We start from the raw sequence: 13,709 nt of genomic DNA, 5'->3' as shown, positions 1-13,709 counted from the left end.
CACTTTCATGCAAGTAAAATTGAAAAATTAATCTATGAATGATAAAAAAATGTAAAAACCTAAGTTATTAATTCAGTTTTACTTTTGAAAAATGAAAACTAGCCCTCCTCTTTTCCAGAAAGTACTATTTTTTTTTCTTTTAAAAGGTCTTCCTGGACAGCAAAAGGGAAGAGAAATGACAGGGGTCTGGACTGATTTTTTTTTTTTTAAAGGCTTTGCTTTCTATGGATGAATTTGCACAAGACTGCCGAATAATGCCCTGAGTTGCAACATGATGAAGTTATGATTCAGCCCAAATCTAAACCTCCATATAGTTCTACAATAAAAGGTATCAGTCATATAAATAAAATATACTGATAGAAGGAGAGGATTTCTCGCTCAAAGAGATGTAATTAACAAGTGGATTTCTGATTTCTAGGAAAAGTACCTAGGTGGTTTGAGTTAATAATTCACTATTTCTCCCCACATCCTTAGTCTGAATTTATGGACCATTGCAGGTGGATGGGCTCCTGAGCTGAAAAGCTCTTAGATGCCAAGGCAATACACGTGACAGGTACTGCAAATGCAATTTGCCAGATGGAGCTTAGCTGTACCGATGGATAACAGTAATCACTCCTCTTGTCTTTGCTGTAACGTCCTATTGGAAGAAACGGGGTACGACACTGCCCAACCACTGTCACCTTTCATTGCCACTACAGAAGTTGCCTCTCAGCTTTAGAAGGACAAAAAAGCAATGGAAGAACAGCTAACAACTGAAAAAAATTAAAAAAAAAATAAAATCCCCAAATCCTCCTGACCTTCAGCTACTGCTGTCATTAAATCAGGTTTGAATAGAAGAAAAACAGTCAGTAAATTCAAAGTGACCAAACCTGACAGAAGCAGAGGGACAGCCAGCCTGTGCCATTACCTCTCTCTACCTCTAGAACAATCCCTGGTGTTGTAAACTGTTATTTACATCCTCTGCCCTGTTCAATCTGCAGCTCTCTCAGGGAAGGTGATGACATTGCCCTCCTTTCACCCTATTTCTCCCCTCCCAGCAGAAGCCCTGACGCCATTTAACCTACTAATTCTCTCGCTGCCTTTGATGCCTAGTGTCCACCACTACAATAGTAAGCAGGAGAGCATAAACCCCTGCCAAGAGTTGCAGCAGAAGAGCTTTCCAAGCCCCACCGAAGAAAATCTGGCCTCGTGGAAGTGAGAGGGCAATTCAGACTCAGAATCTGATCCAGGGACCTAGCTGGAACTCTACAACAAAAAATCATAAAAGAGCAAGGTACAGACTGCAGGGCTGCAACTCATTCCAATTGCTACAGCGTTTCCTAAGGCCAAAGTGAACATTGCAGATCCTGGTCCTTAGCAATCCACAGCCAGGCTCTTGCCCTCCTTTCCAGTTCTTGCCAACTTCCTCCCTCCCATCCCTCCAGGAATCACACAGAGCAGAAGCTAACATCATTCCCATGACTTCAGTTAAGAAAGGACAAAACAACTTGCAAGCATCAGACATTAGCTGAGAGGCAGCCAGAGAGACACCAAGCCTTTTCACAGCAGATTGTAAGTGGTTCTTGCTTCTTGCCAGGGCAACAAATGCTACAGCCAAGCAAGCAGAAATTTGTCAGCTGTGCTTAAGTCCATAAACAGAAGGACAACATGTAATCAGCCATCTGAGCACTAAAGAATTATTCATCTTCGGGCAAGCAACAATACCTCACAATTAGTCAGATGCAGGGGTGGAAGAAGTCCTCTACAGGAGAGGCTCCCACTGCAGTAGTTCTTTCTGAGGCATGTACACAACCTCCTTCTTCCTCCCATCTATCTATCCTTTCCACCCTGGCACTCTTATTTATGTCTAGCAGCTGGAAATCCTACCTGATGGCTGATCCCCAGCACCTGCACACAGCTCTGTTACAGAGTGGGGCCAGCTGCCCTCCTGGCTCTGGAGGAAGCCCATAAGCTCTGCTGCATAGATCCTACTCTGGCGCTGTTAAAGCTGAATGCCTTCAGGGAGTCCCAAGGAGCAGGCTGTATATTCTGACCTGCCTAGCATATCTACATTTCTAAATTTCATTCTCACAAATTGCTAAATCTCAGGATGAGAGAAGCAGGTGACAGCAGCAGTCACCTGAACAACCATTGCTCACAAGCTTAAGAACAACTTCAGTTGATTACGCAAGTCTAAAGTGTGACAGAGTAAACATTAATGCATTAGGCAGTGAGAGGACAACTTAAGTAGTATATATAAATTGGGAGACATATATGGGACTAACATGAGTGGAGGAGTTGCATGTATTAAGTGTACAGAATCAGTTTTAGCTTGCTTTTCTATGAATATCTCTAATGAGGTTATGTCTATAACAATGAAACAAACCTGGGCACTAGAGACCCACATGCTAATATAAGTGTTAATACAAACACACAGCATTGCTCTAGCAGAGAACAACAGGATTAGCTGCTGCCTAAATGTAATCAGTTGGGAGCTAAGATAATTATGCTTAAGATTTGGACCCTGAACATATTTGCAAGTCTTGAGCCTGCTCCCTGAAGGAAGAGCACATTATGCCAATACACCCACAGCAAAGAGTAATAAAACAGAGAGCCCAGGGAATACTGATCCTACGAAAAAATGTTTCTATACCATAGGTTTTGTTGCTCCTCTTTCTATTTCTATCTCATTTCTTTTTCGATGTCCATCACCATTTCCCCACATGTATATGTCCCCAAGAGTATATGTAGGAAAATGAGTAGTCACACTTGTTAAAACAGCCAGGGTGCTGAAATAAGGAGAGAGGCAACATGACCCTTAATCCCAAACAAGTCTATTCCTTTATTACAGGTACTCCTTTCTGTATTCCTCTTCTCAAAGGGAAAACAAAATAAAGTGTGACCTCTTAATTACCATATCTTTAAGTCTTTTTTCTTATGATCCCAAGGAAACAAGACAATTGGAATCCATTCCTAAACTCACTCCTAAGACAGGCCTCCTACTTAAATCTAAGTCATACCTATTCAAAGCATCAATTTCTGCTTTTACCACAGCACAGAGTAAATTTTCTGCTCTATGCTGTACACATCTGTAGGATCAAACTGGAACTACAGGGTCATAGTACCACTATGAAAGACCTAGGCCAAGGACCAGGCAGGAGGGAAAGGGAATACAATACCTGAGGGAATTTACAAAGTATTACCCATACTACCAGAGCAGTGTCTGTAAACTTGGCTGTGAGACAGACCAAGAACCAGTGTATCCTTATTTTACTACACAGGGAAAGTAAAGGACCATTTAGAGAGGAGATTTGTTGACAGCTGCTGAGTGACTCAAGTAGGGCTTAGAAAACAGTAGCTCCTGGTTCAGGACCTGTATTCAGCCTGCTACAGCCTCTTGGTTTTCTAGCTAAAATGCCGCAACCCCAAAGCAGCTTGGCAGCTCACCTCCTTCTGCAAAATGCCTGTGTTCCACTTGCTGTGGCCTGCTCCATTCATCTTCTTGCCATCAAATCTGCTCTCACCTCTCGCTTCCTGCTGTGTCAGTACATTAAGTTCTTCTAACAGGAGGAAAATATATTAAAGGAATAATAATAACACTGATAACGATAGTCTAAGAAATACATATTTCTTTCTCCATATTTCCCCTCGTTCGATTAGTCTCCCAGCAAGAGCAGCATTAATCACTGGGGCAACAGATAAAAGATAAAGACCAATTTGAATTTTGCTGTGTGCTACTGAGTGTGTATGTGTGTGTGCTCAGGCAGCAGGGAGGGAGGCAGCAGGATAATCTCTCATTTTGTCTATTTATGCTGCTGGAGTCAGTCAGGACTGGTTCTCCATTGTTACCACAGATTAAAATCACTCATGTCCTTATACTTTCACTGGAGGTCATCTTTCAGGAAAAAAAGACATTATGACCAAGTTAAATCGAAGCTATTTGTGCAAATCTCTGTGTATGGCTTGGGCACTGAGGCTACTGCTTGGAAGTTAGAAGAACACAACATATAGCAGTTTTTAATCCTTACCTGACCTGACTCTTTTTACACTAAGAATGAGTTTTCCTGCTCTGAAACAGTTACTGGAAAAGAGCTGTTGCAAGTGAGAGGAAGAGGTGCTTTTTAGATGATCTTAGTACAAGTGTGTGAGAGTCCAGCTCTGCCTGACTTTGAACTGTTGTGGAAGAAGCCATGGGTCCTCAGATCTCACTGCCAGCAGTTCTACTGAACTGAGTACCTGCCAGCTTGGCAAAAAAAAAAAAGAGTTCCCTTTATCCCTGGGGAAGATGGAGTGTGGAACAAAGCAGAGATTAAAAAGTAGAAGAGTGGTTACTAAGCCACATGGGTACGACTTTCTTTTCCAAACCTTTGTCTATCCAAAATAGAGTTGCTAGAACCACCAGCCTACCAGCTCTAGCCATGTCACTCTCCATCTTTAAATCTTGCTGTTTCCTTCCCGTAACTCTATGAGATAGATGTTTCTCGTCCTCTGGATCTCAGTTCCTTGTCTGCACCTCAGTATTCATCCTTTCTCTACCCATTTCGTACATTTGGCCATTAGAGCATTCCCAACGTTTCCTACTCTCTGGTTCACATCTCCTAATAAACTACTGGTATTCCCTGGAAGTGTCCTTATCCACAAATCAATTTCCTTAGCACACCCAATCTGAGACACAGCAAAATGGGCAACAGCACCAGTGGAAAATTCTCAAAGCAACCATTAGGGAAAATGGTCCCTTCATGAGTCATTATAAAGGTGAAAAGCCAACAGACCAAATTTTCTCCAAAAACACCTTATAAGAAAGAAACAGGGGAGACTTGCATCCCATGCAATACCAAGAGAAATGAAATCCAATTCCTTACCCCTTTGGCTTTATTTTTCTGTTGAAATTTTGTGGAAACAAATTCTTATCTTTCAGAATATAATAGAAGTAATTTTGCAATCAAAATGAACAACATCCCACCTACTCATATGCCATCTAAGGGAGAAGAGAAAGGATTGGTGGTTGTATAGCCTGTCTTGCTAATCGCTACTTTTAAGACCTGTACCGTGACAGACATATCTTGCAAATCAGTGACAACTCATCCCACAGATGAAAAAGAAACTAGCAGAAATCCTTCTGTTTCTGCTAGTTAACACCACCATCATTCTACAGAAAACCCAAGGCATTAATTAGATGGTTTCAGAAAGAGGTCTGTCACAACAGCATGGATGAGTTTCTAATTTCTGCACATTCATTCAAATATGAGCTAGGAAAGGTAAGAGGTACATTCTTACCTCTCAGCCAGTCTTGTAAAAAACCCAAACAAATACAATGGAACTATATGCTCTGGAAGTATTTTGGCAATGTCTGCAGCTTCTAGGCATTTCCCTGAAGTATATAAATAGCAAGCAGAGCAGATATGCTATAACAAAACGTGAGCCAATCCTCCAAATATATTTGAGCTATAACCATTGATTTTACTCCATTTATTTCTAAGCGGTTGCTTTTGCAGTATTGGATCTCTTCATCATATATTGTTGCCCCACAACCGTCCTAGAACAACACACTTGTCCTATTCTTTCATTTGGCTTGTGATCAAATGTATGGTCAACTACAGTAGCTGTAGTTCCTGAGTACTGTATTAATCAGATTTTGAAAATAATCTTCCACATGACTTTCAGGAATCCTTTTTGGCAGGGCCAATGTCATGTCTAAATACACAAAGGGATACTGTGCCCTGAATAAAAAGGTACATACTGATGTTATTAAGAGTACTTTCCAGTACACGTATGCCTGCCTGCCTGTCTGAAGAAGGTAGGTATCAGTTTACTACAGCTGTTATTACAGCTTCTTATCCTTTTATTACAGAAAAGGGTGTGCTTTTTTGGTCACCTAAAATCAGGCAAGTATTTCAGTAAGTTCTTGATCAAGATAAAAAAATTCATTAGAGAAAATCTAAAAAAGTGCTGAAATTCTAGAAAAGTGCTAGACCATCTCCCCCTTCATATGCTGGGCCAAATCTTCATTTCCAAAACTCACAGTAGAAGAGAACTGGGTACATGTGTCAAAAACACCAGCTGAGATTTTGCTGCAAGTCCCAAATGACTGTTCAGATTTGCAGATTAAAGGCAATGTAAACTCAACCCTTATAGAAATGAATCAACTAACTCGGGCCTTCTGTAAACTATAAGACTGAAGAAATAAAAAGACAATATGGGTCCCAGCAGAACACACAGAGGAGTGGCTGAAGTGACTACTTGACAACGCTACTATATAAAAACAGGTTATCCAAAGAATGACTGTAAGCTATATTTTGAGAAATCATACTATGTGTCAACTTGTGGCACTCAAGTTTGCCACACACATTCTATCAAATCCCTCCCCTAGAGTCATGAAAGAGTAGCCTCCATTTGGAGCCGACAATGGTTACTAAGTTAAATGTTCAAATATCACTGGTGATAATGTCAACAAATGACAGCATACACCAGCATATGCATGAGCTGTTTTACAAACACAATGTTCTTTATTACTGTAATTGTGCTTAGCAGAAATACAAGGCTGAGCTTATTTCCATCATCAGTACTTGTCAGTACTTGGGAGCGTAGGCTGGAAAAATAATATTACAGTAAAATCACATTCTCTTTTTGGATGGGTACTGAACTCCTAGTTCATTATGACGCTTCCAGAAGTGCATAGCACACCTGTCTTCTGCAGAAAGTGAATGAAATAATGAAAATATAGGATTATATTTTAGATTATATGAGCTTTATAGGTAATCTGGGTATCCTGAACACTACATCACTAAATACAATTTAAACACACCAAATCACTCCCCCATCTAATACTCAGTTAAAACTTGGAGAATATTTTTATCGCTTTCCCTTACAGAACATTATCATATCATATACATGTTTCTGGCTAGGTAGCTACTACACTACATGCCAAAGATTCTGTATTTCAGTGTGCACTAAATCTATTTCTATACTATATACTTGTGAAGTCTTTAGAGGTCATTTGGTATTATTGAATTAATTACTCTGTAACTTACATGAACAGTAGTTTCCATGAAAATTTTCTATCCCACATTTGGATTCTTGCTTCCAAACTCTGCCTTCTTTCTCTGCCCAAATCACATTACCATTTAATCATCACAGAAGAGATGCGACTGTGAATAAGTAAATGCCATTTTGTGAATTTCACTGCAGCAATGCAACTTTACCGTCTCACTGAACAGGACTGTAGTGCAGGAAAAAGGATTCCACTCTGAAAGATGGTGCAGGTTGGGGGCTTTGGTGTCTTTAAGAAAAAAACAGTTGAGGAAGAAGCAGAAAAGGAGGGATAAGAGCCAGACTGCATAATCCTCAGTGGTACCAATGGGCCAATGAAGTCAGTCTTTAAAGCATAGACTCATCAAAAGCTCTTTTTTCATTAGAGCTTTGCAGTCTTGGGCTGAAAATGTCACTAGTGACTTATAAGAAGCAAAATCTAAATTAAAGGCCAATTTCTTCCCCCCCAAATTATTATCTATGAGTGCAAAAGAAAGTACCTAGGCAAGACCAAGGGTGAGACAATTTTATTTGTCTCAGCTGACAGTGAAAGTCTAATTAGACTGACAAATCTTCTGTGCTATTTTCCTTTGTGATGTATACTGTAAGAAAGGATTTAGCCTGGAGCTGTACGTTATGGAAAGACATTAATCAAGATTATTGGACCCTCAATAGAAAACACAGTTAGAAGACTGGAAAGCCTAATGGTTAAAATAAAAGGTTGAGAACCTTATTCTGAGCCATGCCAATGGGCTGGACTCTCCATATGGATAATGGGCAGATCCCCTCTTCTACTCTTTAAGAGAGAGCATTCTGCATGTTATATATCATACACTGTCATTCTATGGCTCTAAGATCATAGCTGAAAACATCCACAAGTAATTTATTCTCATCACCTCCAAGCTACAGCTTGAACAGTTTGGCAAGTGTCATTATCCTCATCTCACGCAGTTGAGGCATGCACTGTGTATGTAACAGAGCACACAGTTTCTCGTTCCTCATGGAGAGCATAACCAGAAATCCATCTGTCCTCCCAGAAGGGTTCTGATCTCCTTTTTCACAGGAAACTGTCTGTGATTTTGGTCTTGGGACCCCAGCCATCCATGTAATAGGGCAGATATATTAGGGGCCTGCCCTAGGTCAGTTTTCCCTAAGGCCTCCAGAGGCTTGTCTGGAGCAGTTCTCCTTAGGACCCACACACCGGCTGGAATAATATCTTGGATTTGCTGAACTGAACATGTTTTAAATGGAAGACTAGTGTATCACCATTAATGCTTTTCTAGAGTAGCTTTACTTAGTAATTAACTTCAAAGATATCTTTACACAAATCATTTGAAAACTGAATGACCCAGCTGTGAACTGGGCAGAATGTGCCACATGAGAGCATACGAAGAGTCTCCTACAAAGCTTTGAGCAGCGACTCACTAAATAAATTCTGAACATATAAGCAGCTGACATGGAAGCAGAAGCCAAGAGAATGAGTGTCACTTTAACACGTTTTCACAGAAGTCTCCCAAACCCAGAAATCCCTGAACTATTTCACTAATAATTAAAGCTGTGCTTTAACTCAGGATAGAGGGACACGTGGGATTCCAGGACCTTTAACAACTGCTAACGAAGTAACCCTGTGAGAAACATGGCAGCCTTGCAAGAATACAATGTGGCACAGTACAGTGCCTCTCATCTAATAGCACCCTGCACAGAATGCTACTGTACCACATGCAAAAGCTAACGGCATGTCTTTGAGGCCTTCGTAGGGTAACGTGGCAAAGCAGAAGTCCCAGAGAGGATATTATTATCACAGAAGAATCTGGTGTGTCAGGGCCATGAGACCGGCAGCAGGAATTTAGTACAACACATATCACTTCTGAACAGACTGTACTTAAATCCAGAACAAAACCACGTGTGAGAAAGTCAAATCAGCATTTCTACTCAGCGGCAGCAGAGCACAAGCACCATTTGCAATTCACTGAAACAAACACAAATCAAAATTCCCTTTTCTCCCTTATTTTCAGTTAACAGAAGAAGGTCAGCTTTTGTTATCTTCCTTCAAGGCATCTCTGAAGGATATTTGAATCACAGAAACATTCCTATCAGTATAGCATACAGTCATACATCTCAACTGTTTCTCACTCAAATCCTGCTTGTCCTCCACTGATCCGAGTTTCACTGCCTTGCAGAAATGTTATTATAAATTTTAAAACAAAATGAAATTACAGACATTTTAAATGCTAATATCATTGCCACTGGGGATTTCCAGTAATATTTTTCTCTCAATTCCCTTTGTCTTGGTTGTTTGTCCAAGACTATATGCCACGTTTGGGATCTTCACAAATTGAAAAGCATGCCATTGGTCTGTGCATATACTGTGTATTTTTAAAGCTTTTCATTCTCCCAGAGGTTTAGGCTAACTGTGCTCTAAAATACTTCTGGCAGTACTCAGACTACCTAACTGCAGGAGGTATCTTGGTGTATGTTACAAACAGAAGAAATATTTGCAGTTATCATGCTCTTCTGCACTTCCTTAACAAGTGATGTGTAAAACTAAATCCTACTGAAATTCCCCTGGATTTTGTATCACTTTGGGATTACAGACTTGATATTCTGCACAAGCTTTCAAAAAGGAGAAGTTTCAGTTACTTACATATGAAAATGAGTAATACAAATAGCACAGATACTTCTAATACAGTAAGAATAACAATTCTTTATCCTGATTGTTGCTATTTTGCATTAGATGCTTTACTTTTACTTGTATCATGCTTGGTATTTCTACAGTGGTCCCACAACCTTTCTGTGCTAAGTAGTGTACACATGCAGAATAAAAAGTACCTTTTGAACCAAGGAGTCTGCAATCTAAGCATAAAACAAGATATCACACATGAATACAGAAAAATGGATAATAAAACAAAACATGTGGCAATATTGATTGGCTTCATAAACAGCTGCCTTAGACCATCATCAGCCTAACCTCTGACAACTTTTTGGCACGCATCATGATGAAAGAAGGGTTTCAACGGGACTGGAAAAATAGATTCTCACGAAAGATTCTCACGATCAAATCTAAGAAGTTAGCAAAAAAATGCTTGAATCGTGCTGATCAGAATGGGGACAGAAGAGGCTAAACTGTGAATGGCCTTGAAAGTGAAGAAAAATTGTTTATTTCTGAGCAGAAAAGAGAAGAGAAAGCTGGAGCAAGGTAATAACTAACTGTATTTGTACCGCTCGTAGCCTTAGGTAGCTATATTTTACGTTCCCCAAAGAACAAACTTGTTCTATTAGATTCTTGCACCACTTAGATCTAAAATTGTAAGCAGGCTTGACAATGGTGATGTCAAACACAAGCGAGATAAAATAACCATTAGGCATCTGAAAACCACAGCTGGAGATACTGCCCAAACAGAAAAAGACAATTTCTTCTCACTTTCACTGCACAAATAATGCAACTTAAGCTGACAGAATCAAATTCTACCAAGAGTAAGGAAGGAAGGCGAGCCAGCTGTACTGTGACAGCAATAAAATGGCCCGATATTGAAATGCAGAAAGTTGTAATGGAGGTACATATTGACCTTTATCTTTCTTTCAGTGGCTAGCATGAAGTGTCAAAGAGTTATTGCTTTAATATCAGCTGAGATGAGGCCATTTGTTGTGGTGCATGTGTATCCAGGAAATCACTGCTCTAACCATGTTTTTAGAAGCACTTTGACACTTTATTAAATCTTCTTGATGCTCTTTCAGCACACAGTGGTCTCTGCAGGCTGAGTGAACTGCCATGTAGGTCAGGCAGGAAGATTTCTGGAAGGGTTCCTCTTGAAGTAAGCTAGGGTCATTTCCAGCTTGACCCAGCCCACAAAGGTCCGGTGCTACTCTCTGTTACACTCCTATAGCTGAACACAGCTCTGCTGCCTTTATAAATTATAGAAAATCTCCAATAAACTAGCAAGAGCAGGATGAGGACCACAGACTTTATTCTTCTGGAGATGTAATCGTACAAAGATTTTCTCTAAAATTAGAGCTAGCCACTGAGAAGAAGGAACTGTAATTCTTTCAAAGTTTATGACAAACAGTGATCAAACCTGGGGTAATTTCCCCTCATTTAGCTTAGACTTTATAAATCACCTATTGGGTGTTTGATGCTAATAACTCAATTAATACCAGTCCTGCTGCTAACTGGATTTACAGAGTACCAAGGGGAGCAATGTTAAACCTTGGCTTGGAATTAATTACTCTAATAGTTGTAAATTCCACTGCAGCCTGAGGTACCTCACAGAATCACAGAATGATTGTGGTTGGAAGGGACCTGTGGTTGAGGTCATCTGGTCCAACCCCCCTGGCTCAAGCAGGGTCACCCAGAGCCAGCTGCCCAGGACAATGTGCAGGTGGCTTTTGAATATTTCCAAGGATGGAGATTCCACAACCTCTCTGGGCAACCTGTGCAAGTGCTCAGTCACCCTCACAGTGAAAAAGTGTCTCCTATGTTCAGACAGAACCTCCTGTGTTTCAGTTTGTGCATTGCCTCTTGTCCTGGCACTGGGCACCACTGTCATCTTTACACCCTCCCTTCAGGTATTTCTACACATTGATAAGATCCCCCCCTGAGACTTTTCTTCTCCAGGCTGAACGGTCCCAGCTCTCTCAGCCCTTTCTCACAGGAGATATGCTCCAGTCCCTTCCTCATCTTAGAGGCCCTTTGCTGGACCCTCTCCAGTAGCTCCATCTCTCTTTTGTGGTGAGGAGCCCAGAACTGGACACTATACCCCAGGTGCAGCCTGACCTCCTACACAATTAAAAGGACGATTTTTGTGTTTTCTTATCCTAAGTGACCAGGACTAGATAAAAAATAAAGAGAATGGTCACATATATACAAACACAATCAATAATTGATTAAAGCTTCTGAAGCAGTTAGAAAGCAAGCATGCAACTTGTGTGATTACAGATTTCAAAGTCCTTGATTTCATTAAGGTCTTCTCTCCCAGGCAGCAGAAATTGTTTCAGGGAAACAGATGGAATACTTTAAATTTTTTCTCCAACTAGGTAACAATATACCTTTCTCTGGAGGTTTAATAAAGGCATACTCTGATCAATAATCACTCGCCAGTGTCTCAGCTCATGTATGCTGGTGTCAATGAAAGTATGTTGATTTCTATAGGATGAGGTTCTGATGTAAATAAAGATTTTAAAACAAATGTTTATTCCTAGTTGATAACATGATAGTATGCCACTGAAATAAATAATTTTCAACATCTGATCCACTCCTCAGATTGGTTATTTACATGATTCTTTCTTTGCACAGACAAGGAGAGACAATTTAAGATTTTTATTTCTAATCAGTACCATATTCTGGCTGCCACACAAGTGGTTCCAAAACCACTGCATTTTTAGGACTAAAACCACTATATTGGCACCATTAAGCCAGAACATCTGAAATTGATTTTTTTGTAGGAATGATTTTTACCAAAGACGTTGGAACTGCTCAATGTTAGAACATCTACATTTTGCAAGAAACTGATCTTGATAGCATTCCTTTAAAATTTTCTATAGGATGGCTATAAAAGGAAAGTGAAAAATGGCTCTACCTGGAAGTAATGCTCCATTGCTTTTCTCCCCATTATGAACTTCACTGTTGCAGCAGTACATGCAGTCATAATAGTAAATAACCATACACCCACCCCCCATTAAGCTTTGTAACTCTCTTTGGAATACATTTCCCCACATATGGAAGTGCAGAAACACAGTTAAAATCATGTTCTCATTCACAATGGGGCAATTGTACTTAGATAAATGGGATTGCACTAGAACAGGAGTGAAATCTGTCCCCATTATCATGTACATGTGCCATAATAATTCATCCAGCTGTTTGTTCATCAACACAGGAAGACAACATTTTGTGGTGATTTACCCTATACGATATTATTAAAATAGTTACATGGAGCATGACTCAGAGAACATGGCTCCCGTGAACTTACAAGTGAGCAGTGAAACAAAAGACTAATTAAGAACCCAAGGAAATGCAGAAGACTAATTGACTCACCTGGATGCTGGGTGGCGAACGATTTTTTCGGGTTGTAGTGGTTGCCATCGTAGTTGTGGTTTCCATGACTGTAGTAGACATTTCCGGTGGCACAGAGGTTGTAGGTGTTGTTCCCAAGATGGAAGGGACTTCCCCAACGAGTCGGACACTTCCATTGATTTTAATGTTGGGGTTGTTCTCTGCTGCCATGTTCAGCACTTTCAAGCCATTGTAATAGAGACCGGAGAGCTGGCCTTGGAAGAGACGCCCTCTGTCCTTCCCTCCTATGGCTATTTGCGCCTGGGTGTTGAAGATCGTTAACTGTCGTCCTAGTGAAGGGGGGTGAATAACATTATTGCGAGACATTTCCTTCGCTTTGCATCTTACATTGAGTCCTGGCCAGAAATGGTGGACAACAAAGAAGCAGATTCATTCTTGGTAGTGTTTATGATGACTATAGAAATACAGTATGGAAATGTACTGCCTAAAGCTCATTAATAAGGAAGATTAGCCTGAAAGCAAGAACAGCTAAAACTGAACCTCATACTTCAGCATCCACTCACACATCAAAACTCTGGAGGAGCTTTGACTCCGTCAGAAATTTGAACCCACTCTTTTAGAGTTGGACTCATTTTAAGCTACAAATAAGGCTTCAATATGTGGCTATTTTTCTACTATCAATTCAGACTGCAGT

At 40.3% G+C, this 13,709-nt stretch overlaps 1 protein-coding gene across 13 annotated transcripts in view; it reads right to left on the bottom strand.

Moving 5' to 3' along the window:
- The window catches only part of NRXN3 (neurexin 3), a 983,905-nt gene that overhangs the window by 97,028 nt on the left and 873,168 nt on the right, over positions 1-13,709 (bottom strand). For 5 of the 13 annotated variants that reach the window (XM_075503351.1, XM_075503352.1, XM_075503348.1 and 2 more), the window contains one exon: positions 13,025-13,344. In XM_075503351.1, coding sequence (XP_075359466.1) covers positions 13,025-13,344 — 320 coding nt within the window. Of the gene's footprint in view, positions 1-8,209; positions 8,213-13,024; positions 13,345-13,709 lie in introns of all 13 variants that reach the window. The other 8 variants (XM_075503346.1, XM_075503345.1, XM_075503344.1 and 5 more) reach the window with 2 other exon arrangements.

This window comes from Mycteria americana, chromosome 5, assembly GCF_035582795.1.
Source record: "Mycteria americana isolate JAX WOST 10 ecotype Jacksonville Zoo and Gardens chromosome 5, USCA_MyAme_1.0, whole genome shotgun sequence".
NCBI classification, from domain to species: domain Eukaryota; kingdom Metazoa; phylum Chordata; class Aves; order Ciconiiformes; family Ciconiidae; genus Mycteria; species Mycteria americana.
The sequence above is the reverse complement of the archived record's forward strand: the minus strand, read 5'-3'. Positions and strand labels throughout refer to the sequence as shown.